The 17,006-nt window shown below is 53.9% G+C and overlaps 1 protein-coding gene across 1 annotated transcript; it reads left to right on the forward strand.

Annotated features, from left to right (window-relative positions):
- The first annotated feature begins 4,001 nt into the window (after positions 1 to 4,001).
- On the forward strand, positions 4,002 to 17,006 carry LOC132320395 (electroneutral sodium bicarbonate exchanger 1-like). The gene is made up of 22 exons (XM_059832693.1): positions 4,002 to 4,089; positions 4,794 to 4,897; positions 5,335 to 5,507; positions 5,723 to 5,883; positions 5,988 to 6,176; positions 6,345 to 6,433; positions 6,566 to 6,723; positions 7,093 to 7,180; positions 7,686 to 7,832; positions 8,010 to 8,101; positions 8,610 to 8,784; positions 8,921 to 9,054; positions 9,672 to 9,917; positions 10,020 to 10,125; positions 10,479 to 10,640; positions 11,326 to 11,439; positions 11,788 to 11,949; positions 12,540 to 12,791; positions 13,431 to 13,499; positions 14,047 to 14,220; positions 14,320 to 14,457; positions 16,980 to 17,006. The coding sequence occupies exons 2-22, from the start codon at positions 4,823 to 4,825 to the stop codon at positions 17,004 to 17,006; spliced, it is 2,931 nt and encodes a 976-aa protein (XP_059688676.1). The 5' UTR covers positions 4,002 to 4,089; positions 4,794 to 4,822.

The following is a 17,006-nucleotide window of genomic DNA, read 5'->3' on the forward strand; positions in this document are numbered from 1 at the left end:
ATCCGGGGAGGAAAGAGGTAAAGGACTGCATGTGAACGTGACCGTGCTCCTCTGCAAGCGACGGCGCATGCCTACAGTTTTCCCGTGCTTCGGCAGGCAGTACCGAGCAAACGGCCCGTCCCTGGGAACAGGCAGCGAGGACCGTGGCATGCAAACCAGCTCGTCACTGCCAGGGTGGTCCCACGAACAGGGTTGAACCAGCAGCAGCCGGCAGGTCTTCCACTGATGGTGCTCTCCCTCTTTTTGTCTTTTTTCCCCCCAGTTTTGCTATTTAGGAGCCTCGGCTTTGAAGGGGAGGAGTGAGAACGTGACTCAGGGACGTGCCAACGCAGAGACGGGGAGATACCGCTGTTTTCCAGTTGGAGGATTCCCATTAAAGCCATGTCGATGTTTTCAGTTCTCCTTGGTGTGCTTCAGGCATTCAGTATCTCTAGACCAGCAAACTGAGGTGTACGTGCCAGTCAATGGGAGTTCGGTGTCGTGAAGTTCCCGTGTGTACGTGCGTGTGGTGGTGTGGGTTTGTAGTGGTAGAGGGACTGCTGCCGCTTTATCATTCAGTGCTGTTTTCCTTCCTTTTACCTCCCTGGCACTCTGTAGTTTTTTCTTCTCCCCTGTCCTTGCAAAGTCTCTTCTCTCCCAGGGTGGGATGAGCCGGGAGGAAAGCGGCAAGATGCCTTTTCCTTCTCCCTTCCCCTGCCGCTGTGCAGGAAGAAGCTGTGAAGCAGAGATGGCTCTCGTGCTCTCTTGAGGTTTTGGGGCGGGGGGTCGTTGGGCTGTGGTGTCACCTCAGGCACATGCGGTCGAGTCGGCTGGCCGTGGAGCCTGGGAGGAGAGGACAAGCCAGAAGAAAAGGTCCCCTTGCAGCCCTGCATCTTGCTGTGGGCTCAGCACGTGCTCCAGGCTCTCGGCGTCTGCAACTGGTGCCTCGTGCCCAGCTGGGACGGGTGCACGAGCCCTCCTGCCATCGGCTTGTCCCATCCTCTGCGGGAGCCTGTTCGTGCATGAAGCCAACCCCAAATGCCAAGGGCAAGTTGTTGCTCCTTGCAAACGGGTGGGGAAAAGAAACTACAGAATTGCTCTGTAAGGAAGAAAGGGGTACATCCCCAAGCAGGGCCAAAATCAGACGGCTTTTACGGGATGGGGTTTTGCAAGCTGTAGGTTGACTTTTGCCAGCGTGGCATGGTGACTGTCGGAGGGGACAGCTGCTGTCCTGCAGCGCCGCGGGAGCGGTTCCCGAGAAAAGGGAGGCGGAAGCAGCTGAAGGAGTTGAAGCCTTAGGCCGCAAGAGCTGAGCAGCTCCGGGTATTCCAAAGTATTTTTCCAACCGTGTCCCCGCCTGGCCAGGGAAGTCAGTGGAGGAGGTGGTGCGTCTGGCTCCCTCTGTATAGTGTGCTGGAGGTGAGGAAAGGGTTAAGGAAGAGAGAGGTCAGAGGAAGGAGGAGGGGAGTGTCTGTGGGGCTGTGCTGAGGGTGGGGTTTGGAGTAAGTGGAGGGAGAGGCTGGGGAAGAGCCCCAGGCCGGAGCTGGAAGCCAAGGGAAGGTGATGTCCCTCTGGGAGAATTAAGGGCTCAGCCTCGGGGTTGGACCTGGGGATGGGGTGCTGGGTGGTACAGGTATAATTGGGGGGCATGAGTGGGGGTAGGGGTCCCTCTCCGGAGGCAGCCAGCTCGAGCTGTCACCCGAGAACTCCTCAAAGAGGGATGGGAAGCCTTCCCTGGGACTCTGCCTTCTCAGCGGGATCCCAGGGTCGGCCCCTGTTAGGGTGGCCGGCGTGGGTAAATCCCTAAGAGTGGTGAAGGTGCCTTCCGAGTGCCGCTTGGTGTTGGAGGCGAAGCTTTGGGTGCTTTGGGATTCGTACGACTGCCATCTGCTCAGGAGGGAAGGATGGGGGGAGAAAAGGTGGTTTAATGCACATGGTGGCATCTGGCAGCCTCCCTGCAGGAGGTGGCCAGGGCAGGGGCTGTGTCCTGCAAAGTACTTCACTGTGTGGAGCATCCTCCAGAAAAGCCGTAATAAATCCATAGAAATAATTTTGGGTTTCAGGGGGTCTGCCAAGCCCGGCCAGGCTTGTTCCTGACATCAGGTATATGCACTATCCCGTCCCATATCATTTGCCCGACGTCTTGCTCGGCTGCGGTGGGTTCGTGCCTCCGCCCTGGTCCCTGCTTGCTGCTCCTGGGAGGGAGCGTGGTGCTGCCCCGAGGTTTCGCTCAACCTCCTCCAGCTCCAGGATGGAGAGCTGATGTTGAGGTTCACGGCAGAAGGTCCCCAAAGGCTTTTCCTGCCACGCAGCCGCCAGCGTGGAGTGGGGCTCAGCACCGTGCCCGAAGCATGGCCCCCTCCTGACTCTGCCCCGCCACGTCCCCGTGCAGCCCGTCTCTGGGCTGAGACAGCCGAGAAATCCTGGGGGGGACATGGCAATGTCCCTGCGTGGGCTGGTAGAGAGCCAGAAGGGAGCTCGTCTGGACAAATACAGAAGAACGAGGCACATTGTAATAGTGAGGCTGCCCAATCGTCACCCTTTATTTGCTGAAAACCAGACTGCTGGGTGCCTGTCAGCAAGCACTCATTACTCTGGTTTGATTTCTTCAGAGATTGGTAGTACAGAAGGGAGGAAAAGGCACTCACCTTCTGCAAAGAGAACCGTTCCCCGAAAAGCCGGACCTTCCTCCTTTGCTCCAGTGATTTCCGATTTCAGTTTTACAAGCAATTACTGCTTTCAGCCTCCCAACAAAAGCAGCTTCGAAGCAGCCAACCGGAGCTTTGTGCTTAGGAAATAGTGCTAAGCGGAACAACTCTGGCTGCTCCAAAACTCCAAAGTGAGCGATGCAAAGCTCGGCATCCCCTTGCCCAGCCCAGTTTTGACAATGTGATGTTTTGCAGGCACCTGTCAGCAGCGGAGAAGGACGGAGAGGGAAGGCAAAGCGTTTGCAAGTGCTGGTGCCCATGCTGGGATGGGATAAACTGCTTTCCGGAGGCTTCTCCCCTTCCTGCTCCATCCCATCCCAAGGCCACAGGTCCGCAACCCCACAGCTCTACGAAACCCTTAACTCCTCCAGCAATTTCCTCAACAAAATAAGCGCTCCGAGTCCATTTGAGTGGCCTAACCGGGACCGAGTGAGTTCTGAGCGGGGCCCTTTCCTTCGGTGGCATCTCCGCGCAAGGCTTGCCGCGATTTCGAGGATGCTGCAACAGAAGGGCCATGGGACGCTGAGAGCATCTTGCCGCAGAGCCGGAGGTGCTCACTTGTCCTGTTTCCTCCTATGTTTCCTCCTAATGCGTATTTTGCCCCGTAAGGCGTATTTTCCCCAAGGCTTTGCACCTCACTCCTATTTTGGCAGCTTGTGCTTTTAAATACACCCAAACGCTGCTTATGCCTTTCGGCCCAGCAGGATGCGGCATTTACACCCCTTTTCTCTATTCCGGCTAGTTTTTGCCCAAAACAGAGCTGGTTTCTCCCCATCCACTAAGTTTTCCAAGCGGGAAGAGTCCTGGGGTGCGTGGCTTTAAATAACTGCCTGGATACGCATCACCGATTGTGATGCCATAAACGGTCACTTGTTGTGTCTCTGGAGTTGGTGCACACTGGGTGCCACTGAGCTCCTCTCGGTGAGAGCTGTCCAGGTGTCCCGGGGGACTCTGGCCCCCTGATTGATCTGGAGGTTCAATTATCCCCCCAAACCGGTGACCGACGTGAGGATGAACCAGAACGGGGCTTACAAAATGACACTTCTGGAAGAGTTACAGGTAGCACAGCCGAAGGGCTGAGCATCCCCCAAACAGGGGGAAAACTCTCCCCGAAATCCCATTGGCATTTCCCTGGAGGGCAGAAGGATGGGCAGGGGGAGATGCTTTGCACTGGGGAGGGCTGCCAGGGGCAGGTTTAGCGTCCCTGGTCGCAGCACGGAGGCAAAACGGTGTCTAAGAGAGAAGGAGACTTGCCGGCAGGACGCAAGGGAGCTCTAGACGCCCAGCCCCAACTTTTACCTTCTTCTCATTGCTAAACAGAGGCATGACGAGGAGGCACTGATTGACCAGGGGAGAAGGAGCAACAGTGCCAAGATTCACTATGAGAAGGAGGAGTTGGAAGGTGAGTCTCTGCTGAGATGCTGGTAGAGGGGCCACCAGCCCGGCGCCTTTTCCCGTTGCACAAAGTCCCTACAATGTCCCTCACTCGGTGTGACATCATGTGCAGCAAAACGTGCCATGCTTCTTAATAAAGCAGCACAGTTATTTTCACGTGTTTTAATATTACGGCTTTTCAACAGAGGGAAAAAGCCCCCGCGGAGGTCACGGTGTGAGCTTTAGCCATGGGGCTGGATAATTCACGGCTTGTTTACTCGCAGAGGCTGCTCCTGGCTTGGAGAGGTCTGGAGAATAATTGGACAGCTGCAGGCGCGAGGCTGTGCTTTTCTTCTTTTCTTCTGGAGTTCCTTATCATGGGACTGATTGGATCTTCTCTTGTCGCCTTGTGCCATACAAGGATTTTAAAAAGAATTCCCTTCTGTCACTGCTTAATGAGCAAGGCTGAGTGTTGGCCAGCCCAAGCTGGAATTTGAGAAGAGGTTGGATGCTTTCAGGGCACTTTTGGGGGAGCCATCACTTGTTGTTGCACTGTTGTTGCAAAATTCGAGTAAAACAGGCTTGGAAAAAAGGAGAGGTCTGTGACATTCAGGGATCCAGTGAAAACAAAATTGGTGTTTCCTCCTGGGATGGCTGCACTGATTTAACCGTGGCATCTGTGTCATCCATCTCCCCAATATCGTGAGCGATGCAAATGCTGCTTTTTTGCAGGCCACCGGACCCTGTACGCCGGCGTGCAGATGCCGCCGGTGGGGCAATGCCACCGGCATCACCGACCCCACAAGCAGAAGCATCGGGAACAGGAGGAGGACTGTGCCCCGACGGAGCAGGGCTACCACTGTAAGTCCCGCCACCACGTTCATTAAACTCCTTGGGGCTACATGGGCACTGGGGTCTTCTGCAAGCAGGTCCATGTGGCTAGTTTGAGTGACTTGCTGTTCTTCCGAGGGAAAGTGGCATTATTTAACAAGACCCTCTTTTTCAAAACTTTCATCTTTTTTTTTTTGAGGTAGTTAAATGTATAATGGATTTAGGCTCATCTTCCTTAGCGGGATGCCTGCTTTAAAAATGGAAATGTGGGTAAGGAAAGCTGCCCATCCTTGTGCAGGGGTGGAATAGATGCTTCTCCTTCTCCGTGGCTCTGTGCAAGCCCCAACAGAGCCAGGGGAGAGGGGCCGGCCCAATATTTGTGGCTGAACTGGTGCCGATCTGATGCCCGCTTTGCAAGTGAGCGTGATGGGCCATATTCGAGCGTGGTAACGGGACGGGTCTCTGTGTTCTGCCCCCAGGCACCCCGTCCCAGCGGGTGCAGTTCATCCTCAGGACCAAGGAGGACGAGCAGCATGTCCCTCACGCCTTGTTCACCGAGCTGGATGAGATCTGCGTGAAAGAGGGCGAAGATGCCGAGTGGAAGGAAACGGCAAGGTAAATCCCTGCTGCTGGCTGCGGTGGGAGAGGAGTTCCTGTGCGCCGGCAGAGCCCGCGGGCTCTGTTTTCCACTCCTCAGGACGCGAAGCTTTTGCAGCTGCAGGTGCCGATGGGAGGAGCCGTCTCCCCTTGCTACCTGTAGCTCTGTTAAAGGGGTTGGAGAGCTGGGGCTGTTTCCTTGCAATGGGGCTGACCACACCTGATGTCCGCAGGTGGCTGAAGTTTGAGGAGGATGTGGAAGACGGCGGCGAGCGCTGGAGCAAGCCCTATGTGGCCACGCTGTCCTTGCACAGCCTCTTTGAGCTGAGGAGCTGCATCATCAATGGCACGGTGCTGCTGGACATTAGTGCCAACAGCATCGAAGAGATCGCAGGTACTGTGGGTGCCGCGTCCCTCCGGGAACGGCCGAGCTTGGCTCGCCGCTGTGCCCTTCCTTCCTAGATCAAACCCTGCCTCATTTTCCTGTGCCATGCCCAGATCTGATCGTGGGCCAGCAAGAACAGCTCACGGAGTTTGACGAGCGCACGCGGGCAAAAATTGGAGAAGTTCTTTTGAAGAAGCACCACCATCAGAACGAGAAGAAAAGAAACAGCCTGCTCCCCATCGTCCGCTCGTTTACTGATGTGAGCAAGAAGCGGTCGGACCTGCACCTCCTCGACAAGCCAGGTGAGGGTTCCTGCAGGGCTTTGGCACCCGGTGAAGGTTTCTGCAGGGCTTTGGCAGCAGATGAGGGTTTCTGCAGGGCTTTGGCCCCATTAGGTTTGTCCTAGCAAAGGAGAAGCATCCCAATTGCTCCTTGTCCGTCTTTCTGAGTGACTTTCTTTTTTCTACCAGCTCAAACACTTACCCCTCATCCTTCTCCCACCACTGTGGAAGCTAAAAATGGGGTGAACCATGAGACCAGCACAACGGATTTAAGCAAGGTGAGACACTCATAGCTTTCTTAGGCCTTCAGGGCCGAATTTGCTGTTGCAACCTTGGCTGCAGAGGGAGCTGCAGGGTGCTGTGGGCTTTGCTTTTGGGGTAATTGCCTGAAAATGGCTTGTTGTGCCCAGGCGGAGCTGCACTTCATGAAGAAAATTCCCAGCGGGGCTGAAGCGTCCAACGTGCTCGTAGGAGAGCTGGATTTCCTTCGCCAGCCCATCGTGGCATTTGTCCGCCTGACCCCGGCTGTCCTCCTCTCGGGCATGACGGAAGTTCCCATCCCAACAAGGTCTGAACGAGAAGCACAAAGTTTTTATTTCAAACCCCCCCAACAAAACATCAGATGGCATGCATCAGTTTGGCATCCCAAGGGAACAAGGCCAGCGGGAGCCAGCACGTTTCTGCCAGCCACGTCTCCTTGCCTTCATTTCCCCCTTCCCTGCTGTAGCTTTTAAACCCATTGGCCAACGTGAATGAGAGTTGGCCCCAAAATGAAATTTGCGATGGGTTTTGATGAATTTCCAATTCATCACCGGAGTCGGTGAGCCTCCGTGTCCCCTCTCGAGCCGTGCTCTGGGCTGGGAGCTGCCAGGGATTTCCTTGGGTGCTCTTTGAGCCATGACACGTTCGTCTCTCTCCTTTTGTTTGTCTCGCCCAGGTTCCTGTTTGTTTTGCTTGGACCAGAAGGAAAAGCCCATCAGTACCATGAGATCGGCAGGTCCATGGCTACTATCATGACGGATGAGGTGCGACGTGAGAAGGGATATCTCTGGGTCATTTTTGGCTTTCTTCACCTCTCCCTGTCTCTGTAGTAGTGAGGAAGAGCGTTTGCTGTCCCCGCTGCCGGCAGCTCTCCAAATAGCCCACCCTTCGTTCGCACCCCAAAACAAACACGCACGTTTGCATCCCCCCACATCCTGGAGGCTGAAATCCCACCCGGGGTGCATCCTGCACCTCGTCCTTCTCCCCGGGGTCCCCAGCACGCTGTCCCCAGTGGTGGCATTGCCAGGGCCAGTAAAACTTGTCCTCTTTAAGCAACAGGCTGCGGTGTGCCATGGGGGATGGGGGGCCTCGTGGAGGAGAGGATTACAAGGAACACGATGGACAGATTTTTCCTTTTGGGGGAATACTTCCTGCCATTGCCAGCAGGAAATTTGGGGGGAATTATCTTGCGTTTAGCCAAGTGCTTATTGCACTACTTAGGGCATGCGAGATGGGTTGTCCTCTGAGCAGGTTGTCTCCTACGGGCAGGTTTTCCATGACGTCGCCTATAAAGCCAAGAACCGGGCTGACCTCGTGGCCGGCATCGATGAGTTTCTGGATCAGGTCACGGTCTTGCCGCCTGGAGAGTGGGATCCATCGATCCGAATCGAGCCCCCGAAAAACGTCCCTTCGCAGGTGGGTGCTGCGGTGGAGGGAGGTGCGAGGGGGACGGGCAGGACGGCAGGCAGCTGGGGATGCTGTTCAGGGCTCCAGATTCACAAGGTCCCTATTTGACACAGTCACATGGCCAGACCAGAAGCAAAACAAGCCAGTGGTTACAAATAGCTGTCTTTCTTATTTCCATTTGAACAGGAAAAAAGGAAGATGCCAGGAGCTCTCGATGACAGTGCTTCTGACAGTGAGCCAGAGAAGCACAGCGGTCCTGAACTGGAGCGGACGGGAAGGTGCAAGCTTTGATAGTTTGGGGTGTTTTTTTTCTGCTTGCCTCCCAAATCTGAGCATGCACCTTGCCTTTGAGCAGGTTTTTGGGGTTTTTTGGTTCAGTGAAGGGGCTCCACATGCCCAGCTGGGTCCCTGGGCTGGGCAGGTGGGAGATGTGGGCAGCTGGGCTCAGCCACAGCATCATTGCACACAGGTTTTCTTGATTTGGGGTGGAAGCAGATGTGCAAATACCTCCAGGTAGAGCTCTGCTGCTTCTCAGAGCAAGGGAGTGTTGCAGTAAGAGGGGATGGGCTCTCAGGTTAGGTCTTGTTTTTTCTTTTTTCTTCTTTTTATTTTTGTTGTTGGAGGGCATTTTGGCGTGCCTCAGCTTCTAGTGGGTGTAAAAAGGGAGAAGGAGACGGCTTCTTTTCAGCACTGAAAATTACTCCATGCTTGTGATTGCCCTTCTGCAGCCAAGAAAAGTCCATGTGGTCTTGCAGGAGAACTGTCTCTATTTTGTCCTTCTTCCAGGCTCTTTGGAGGTTTGATCCTGGATGTGAAGCGAAAAGCCCCGTGGTTCTGGAGCGACTTTCGGGATGGTCTGAGGCTGCAGTGTCTGGCGTCCTTCCTCTTCCTCTACTGTGCCTGCATGTCCCCTGTCATCACCTTCGGGGGACTGCTGGGGGAGGCGACCGATGGCCACATAGTGAGCAGCTCTCTCTGTTGGGTGGCACGGGGGAGGATAAAACTCATGCAAAAGTCCTTGCTGCAGTGAGTTTGCTCTGGGTTTTTTTTCCCCCTAATGCTTTCTGTACTCACTGCTGCCTCTCTTCCCCGGACAGAGTGCCATGGAGTCGCTGCTGGGCGCCTCCATGACCGGCGTGGTGTTTTCCCTCTTTGCTGGCCAACCTCTCACCATCCTCGGCAGCACCGGACCCGTGCTCGTCTTTGAGAAGATCCTCTACAAATTCTGCAAGTAAGGCTGGTTGCTGCGGCCGGGTGCTGTGAGAGCCTTCAGAAGGCAGCGGGGATGGAGAAAAGATGTTTGTCTTTCATTTCTCTCAGCGGCAGTTGTTCGATTGAAGTTGTCTTGTGTGTCACAGATGCTGCACGCTGCTGCTTTAGTATGCGATGGTGCGAGAGCCCTGGCTCTCTGAAGGATGGATGGGGTCATTTGGGGGTTTTAGGCTTAAAGCGAAGCAGCTGGAGGAGGAGAAACCACAAGGATGTGGATGCCCAAGATGGGCTGCACAAGGAAGAGGAGACAAATCACTCTGGTTTGGGAATGGGGGAAGATTTGCTTCCCTCTGAGTACAAAACAAGGCACTTCTTAGCCTGATTGTTGCTGGAAGTGGAAATACAGTTTGCTCAGGTAGCCAAATAGTCTACTGCTGAAATGTTGTGAGTTTGGATGATTTCATTGAAAAAGTAGGAGTTTTTCATGTGAAATGGGTATTTTCCATGACAGTCCTTCTGCTGTGATGACTTCGATGTGAGATGAACCACCCTTATTGCAATTTAAATTTATCATTAAGCCCCAACTTGGAGCCTCTTGCTGGCCTTTCCACCCTTGGTTTTATTTTGGTTTCCCAGGGAGTACACGCTCTCCTATCTCTCTCTGCGGGCATGCATCGGGCTGTGGACCGCCTTCTTCTGCATCGTGCTGGTGGCCACCGACGCCAGCTCTTTGGTGTGCTACATCACCCGCTTCACCGAAGAAGCCTTCGCCTCCCTCATCTGCCTCATCTTCATCTACGAGGCTCTAGAGAAGCTGAGTCACCTGCGGGAGACCTACCCTGTGCACATGCACAGCCAGCTCGACTTCCTCACCATCGACTAGTGGGTTTTTTCCTCCTAAAACGCCCCTGCCCCTTGGCAGGAGCTCAGGGCTGCACCTGCATCGCCTCTCCCTTACCCGTGTCTTGGCTTCTCTCCTCCCAGCTGTAAGTGTGAGGCACCGACGCATCCCAGCAATGAAACCCTGCGTTTCTGGGAGAGCAACAAGATCAACGTGTCTGGCATCGCCTGGGAAAACCTCACGGTGACCGTAAGTGCCCCGAGCCACTGCTTCCTCGTGCCGCGGCCACGGGGCCCAGGGGCATTCGCGTGGTGCGCAAGTCGGAGCCCTTCAGGTGGTGATGGGCTTCCAGCTGTGCTAGTGCTGCTCTGAAAAGTCATTGCTTACATCTAATGGGTGGTTTTAACCCGCTTGGTCCTGGGAAGGAGAGTCCACCTTGTCCAGTCCACCTTGTGCCCAACATCGTGGGTAATAACTGTCTGCCTCCTCAACGCGGTGGCAGGACAATATTTCTGACCGGCAGCAGAAATAACCCCCTCGTTATGCAAGGTTTCCTTGCCGCACGTGCACTGCCTTTGTGTCCTGATGCTCTGTTTCTCCAGGAATGTCGGTATTTGCATGGAGAGTTTCAAGGACCTGCCTGTGGACCCAATGGCCCCTACACGCCTGACGTCCTCTTCTGGTGCTGCATCCTCTTCTTCTCCACCTTTGTGCTGTCGAGCTTACTGAAGAAGTTTAAGACCAGCCGATACTTCCCAACCAGAGTAGGTAGAAGACGGTGGCCAGCAGCAGTCTCCACGCTCATTTCCCAAAATGGCTTTCCTGGAGCACTAAGCAGTATTTGCCACCACTCGGTCGAGCTGGGAAACGTTGACCTTGAAGGCCAAGCTCTCCATCAGCGTGGACGTCCCTCACTCATTTCCATGAGCGCAAAAGGATCGTAGCATTTCCCACCTGCCTGGCGACCTGTCCTGGAGCCATCTCTTGCTCAGGCAGTGGGAAATCAGGTCTTCCACAGTTACTTTTTTTCACCTTCTGTGCATTATGTGCTCAAGGGGAAGGCTGATTCAGCTGAGGAGCTGCCATAGCAAACGACACTATTTCTTCCTTTTGAGGAGCAAATGATGCCTCAGTGCCTTATTCCCGTTTTAGCTGTGAGCGTGGCTGTCGTGGCAGACATCTGCTTCCTTCTTTTGTAATTTTATTTTTTTTTTTAAGGTTTCAATTAAGACAACCCTTTTCCACCTAATTAAACATTTTGTATTGCCTGGCACCAGATCTCACAGGCACAAACACAGCAACGGTATCTAACCAAGGGATTTGGCTGCATGTCCTCAGCATGGAGGGGTTTTGTTAACCGGTCTTAATGGCGTTGACGTCCCTCACTTTTCCATGTCATGTTGTGGCCCCCTTTGCGACGCCCCCTTCAGCTCTGGTTTCTTGCCCCAGGTACGGTCCACAGTAAGCGACTTTGCTGTTTTCCTCACCATCGTCGTCATGGTGCTCATGGACTTCATGATTGGGATCCCATCACCGAAGCTCCACGTCCCCCATATGTTCAAGGTAACGGGGTGTTTTGGCAGGGAGCTGGTTTCAGCCCTTGGGGATGCCACAAGGTGATGCCGGGGCAGGACAGGGCTGAGTCCGGAGGAGATGCTGGTGGTGCGACCATCTCCTCTTCTGCCTCCAAGCGCATTGTTTCCTTCGGGAAAGGAGAAGACAGCCCCAAAACTAGATACCTCCAGGAGAAGTATCTGTAGGTGCTTGCAAAGAGGGCACCGGCAGTGCTGAACCCCAGGGTGACGTGAAGCCAGGGCTGGGAGGTGCTCTGACATGGGAATGGAGGGGAAAAGCAAAGCCAGTGAGGTGGCTGGGCTGGGAGATGATGCTGATGTGTGTGCTTTGTTGCAGCCTACCAGAGACGACCGCGGGTGGTTCATCAGCCCCGTAGGACCCAACCCTTGGTGGACGGTGTTGGCTGCGCTCATCCCAGCTCTGCTCTGCACCATCTTGATCTTCATGGACCAGCAGATCACTGCTGTTATTGTGAACAGGAAGGAGCACAGGCTGAAGGTAAGGGGCTGCAAGAGATGAGCCCATCCCCAACCCACTCCGGGCTGCAGGCACGGGGAGAAGCTCCTATTCCAAATGCTTTGGGAAGGCATTGGTTTGGGAAAACGTCAGGCTGCGTGGCAGGATGCTCTCCTGCATTAATGATGACACAGGGAGCAAACGACAGGGAGTTCAGATGAGCAGCCTTTCAGAGGAGCAAATTAATCTTGGAGCAATAGAGAAGCGTGGTTTTGTTTTAAAATGTCAGCAGTGGATGGGGGATCGAATTGTGTTGACGCGCTGCCAGGGATAACTCAGAGTCACATCCTACTTGCAAGTGGTGGAAATTTCTTTATGAAGGAAAAAACCCGGTCTCTTTTTTTCTTTTGAGAAGTAGCTATCGCACAACCAAATCCACTTTGTCTGAACTCCTGCCACCTTTTCATGCAAGGGGCTTGCACAAAGAGCAGATACCTCCTTATTTGTTTCCGAGGCGTGTTTTAAATTCTCAAGAAGTTGACTTGCGCTCTAGCGGGGTTTGAGCCTGACTTGCGACGTTGTCCTTGCTCTTGTGCTGTGGGACGCTCATCTCCTTGTTTTGCTTCCCGCAGAAAGGATGTGGGTACCACCTGGACCTTTTCATGGTGGCCGTGATGCTCGGGGTGTGCTCCGTGATGGGGCTGCCCTGGTTTGTGGCTGCCACCGTCCTGTCCATCACCCACGTGAATAGCCTCAAAGTCGAGTCTGAGTGCGCAGCTCCAGGAGAACAACCCAAGTTTCTGGGGATACGAGAGCAGAGAGTCACTGGCTCCATGATCTTTGTGCTCATGGGCTGCTCTGTCTTCTTCACTTCTGTGTTAAAGGTAAGAGGAAAATGCAAAACACCCAACAGCCACGAGCTTTTTGGAGGTTACCCAAAACCAGTCCCCTCTCTCCAGGCCCGAGCAGCTGTGGAGCGGAGGAGGAGGTGATCCCAAACCTTGGGGCTTGACCCACAGTGGGAAGCAGCCTCCTCGCTTACGCTTTCCAGCCGTTCAGCACGTTATCGATGGCAATTTGCTCCCCCAAATGCCTCAGCACAGCCGTTCCAGTAGCTAAACACACTGAAATCATCTCCATGGGCTTCCTTGCGTGTTCCTCCCACAAGATAATCTCCTCGCTAGGCTAAGAGGAGGCACGTCGCTTTTGCTTGTTGCTACAAGAATAAGGAGAAAGGTTTTTCTACCGTCACAGAACGTGGCATATGGTAGCATGGTCGCCTGTTTTCCTCCAACCTTTCTGGAAGATAGGATTCTGCTGATGAAAGATAACTCCAACGGTCAGCCTAAAGCAGAGCGTTAGCTCACTCGCAGGCACAAAAGCTCTGCTGGTTAAAATCCGACACGTCTCTAACCCTGTGGAAACTGGAAAGCTGTAGGCAATTTGAGGCAGTGCCTGTAGAAGAGAGTGGTACTACTGAAAATGCAATTTAAAAAAATAAATGATTGCATTCTTTCTTTCAGTTTATACCAATGCCTGTGCTTTACGGCGTCTTTCTCTACATGGGCGTGTCGTCGCTCGGAGAAATTCAGGTACGGACTTTTTTACAGCGTGCAGCATGTCCGCTGCCTGGTATTTCATCTCCGTAGAAGCAGGAAAAAAGCAGCGGCATGGGAAAAAAACCTCTCGGAAAGCAAGCAATGAAAATATTTTGTGTACGAAAAAGATTGGAGGAGGCACAGGAGGTCTATAGGGCTGGGAGGACCGGGCAAGTTGAGCGCTCCCTGTTTAAACACAGGTTAGGGCAGGCCAGTGTTTGGTTAGGTGAAAATGGGGGAGTTGAGTGCACAGGGAAGGCAATTTCTACCACTGGTGGAAATCCTTGCTGGGGGATTCAGTGGGCCAAGACAAGCTAATCATAGAATAACGTGGCATAATTGCACGTGGGTGGGCAGCTCTCACGGGCAAGCTGGTTTCTAGCTGGAGCGAAGGGAAAATGGGTGCTGCTCCCAGGAGGAGCATAGTGGGATCCACGATTTCTCATGGCGAGCGAGATCCTGAAAACTCCCTCCACGTCTCAAGAGGGCCAGAAGCTTTCCGCAGTCCCAAGGTGGCAACTTTTCCACTTCGATTTTGCAGTTCTTCGATCGCTTGAAGCTGTTTTGGATGCCGGCGAAACACCAGCCGGATTTCATCTACCTGCGGCACGTCCCCTTGCGAAAGGTGCACTTCTTCACCGTGATCCAGCTGATCTGCCTCGTCCTGCTCTGGGCCATCAAGGTGTCCCGTGCCGCCATCGTCTTTCCCATGATGGTAAGAGGCGGTGCCGCTCGGCACAGGGATGTTTGCCGCGTTGGAGTGAGATGTAGCACCACCTCTGGCCTCACCGCATCTTCCCTCTATTTCGTGCAGGTCTTGGCTCTTGTATTTGTCCGGAAAGCCATGGATTTCTGCTTCTCAAAGCGAGAGCTCAGCTTCCTGGATGACCTTATGCCAGAGAGCAAGAAGAAGAAGTTGGACGGTGCCAAAAACGAAGCCAATGAAGAAGAGGTAACGCTTGCTGGGCGCTCGGGGCTGGACATCTCCCTCGGGCTGTGAGATTGCCTGTTTCTAGCACAGCTTGTCTTTACATGTTGGGGCAAGATCAGAACTCAAAAGAAACAGATTCTAATAGCCTGGATCCCACATCTTAACCTTTTTTTTCCCTGAATGAGCAGTGAGCTTAACACTTGAATAGAGGTATAATTTTTTAAATGAGTCATTTATAATAACAGATGATGATGATGATGATGATGATGATGATGGAAAGATTGGCTCGTAACAGTGTTTTTAACCCCCCCCCCCAAAAAATTCAGAGTGAAAGGTCTTTACCCTGCTGCGCTAATAGCTAAAGGTGCCACGAGTCAGAAGGAGAGGGCAGCATGCAATGTTTTTGCTGGGTGTTCAGGTTTTTTCCACTTGGATCCAAGACAGAGAACTTGATTTGTCCCTTTTTTCCGTCAGGAGTCCCCGAAAATGATGGAAGCTGCTGCTGCTGCCGGTTCAGTTCTGCTGAAACTGGGCAAGACCAGCAACTTGGATATCCCAAAGCAAAGCAGGGACAGGTAAAGCCCCACCAAGTGCCAGGACCCCCGGCAAGATTAGTTGGAAGGTGTTTGGCACAATTTTTTCCACTTGCATCTTTCTTGAGCGTCCCATAGAAAGCAGCAGTCAGCTTGGTGGGAAAATCACATCTACGGGCAGGGCTGCAGGAGGGGATCGCAGGGCTCTGCCTCCAAGCAGAGTGGCTGCACAACTCCCATCTGACCCCAAAAAGTCGCATCCTCAGTGACTTTAGGGTAGCTGGAGATCCTCATACGTAAAAACGAGGAGTTGCAGGCATGATCTGTACCAGCAGTGGCTTAGGAGCCCACTCCAGGGCTAAACGCCCGCAAGAGCCTTTGCACGGAGCTGTAGCTCTGCAGCTCTCAGGCTTGCCTCGCAAAACTCCTCATCCAGCAAAACCTGCCGTGCTTATGCTGAGCTTTGATTCTCGGGGCCCCGCTGTTCCTCTTGCTGATGCTAACGCACTTGGTGGCATCAGTTCCCATAGTCACGGATTGCTCTGTAAAATATTTATTGCAGGACTGATCCTTGCGAGATTAATATCTCGGAGGAAGTGTTGAAAACGAGCGTGTGGAAGGCTCTCACTATGAACACAGAAACAGTCTGAATCCGGGGAGGAAAGAGGTAAAGGATTGCATGTGAACGTGACCGTGCTCCTCTGCAAGCGACGGCGCATGCCTACAGTTTTCCCGTGCTTCGGCAGGCAGTACCGAGCAAACGGCCCGTCCCTGGGAACAGGCAGCGAGGACCGTGGCATGCAAACCAGCTCGTCACTGCCAGGGTGGTCCCACGAACAGGGTTGAACCAGCAGCAGCCGGCAGGTCTTCCACTGATGGTGCTCTCCCTCTTTTTGTCTTTTTTCCCCCCAGTTTTGCTATTTAGGAGCCTCGGCTTTGAAGGGGAGGAGTGAGAACGTGACTCAGGGACGTGCCAACGCAGAGACGGGGAGATACCGCTGTTTTCCAGTTGGAGGATTCCCATTAAAGCCATGTCGATGTTTTCAGTTCTCCTTCGTGTGCTTCAGGCATTCAGTATCTCTAGACCAGCAAACTGAGGTGTACGTGCCAGTCAATGGGAGTTCGGTGTCGTGAAGTTCCCGTGTGTACGTGCGTGTGGTGGTGTGGGTTTGTAGTGGTAGAGGGACTGCTGCCGCTTTATCATTCAGTGCTGTTTTCCTTCTTTTTACCTCCCTGGCACTCTGTAGTTTTTTCTTCTCCCCTGTCCTTGCAAAGTCTCTTCTCTCCCAGGGTGGGATGAGCCGGGAGGAAAGCGGCAAGATGCCTTTTCCTTCTCCCTTCCCCTGCCGCTATGCAGGAAGAAGCTGTGAAGCAGAGATGGCTCTCGTGCTCTCTTGAGGTTTTGGGGCGGGGGGTCGTTGGGCTGTGGTGTCACCTCAGGCACATGCGGTCGAGTCGGCTGGCCGTGGAGCCTGGGAGGAGAGGACAAGCCAGAAGAAAAGGTCCCCTTGCAGCCCTGCATCTTGCTGTGGGCTCAGCACGTGCTCCAGGCTCTCGGCGTCTGCAACTGGTGCCTCGTGCCCAGCTGGGACGGGTGCACGAGCCCTCCTGCCATCGGCTTGTCCCATCCTCTGCGGGAGCCTGTTCGTGCATGAAGCCAACCCCAAATGCCAAGGGCAAGTTGTTGCTCCTTGCAAACGGGTCGGAAAAGAAACTACAGAATTGCTCTGTAAGGAAGAAAGGGGTACATCCCCAAGCAGGGCCAAAATCAGACGGCTTTTACGGGATGGGGTTTTGCAAGCTGTAGGTTGACTTTTGCCAGCGTGGCATGGTGACTGTCGGAGGGGACAGCTGCTGTCCTGCAGCGCCGCGGGAGCGGTTCCCGAGAAAAGGGAGGCGGAAGCAGCTGAAGGAGTTGAAGCCTTAGGCCGCAAGAGCTGAGCAGCTCCGGGTATTCCAAAGTATTTTTCCAACCGTGTCCCCGCCTGGCCAGGGAAGTCAGTGGAGGAGGTGGTGCGTCTGGCTCCCTCTGTATAG

The sequence above is a fragment of the Gavia stellata genome, chromosome 35 (assembly GCF_030936135.1).
Source record: "Gavia stellata isolate bGavSte3 chromosome 35, bGavSte3.hap2, whole genome shotgun sequence".
NCBI classification, from domain to species: Eukaryota; Metazoa; Chordata; class Aves; order Gaviiformes; family Gaviidae; genus Gavia; species Gavia stellata.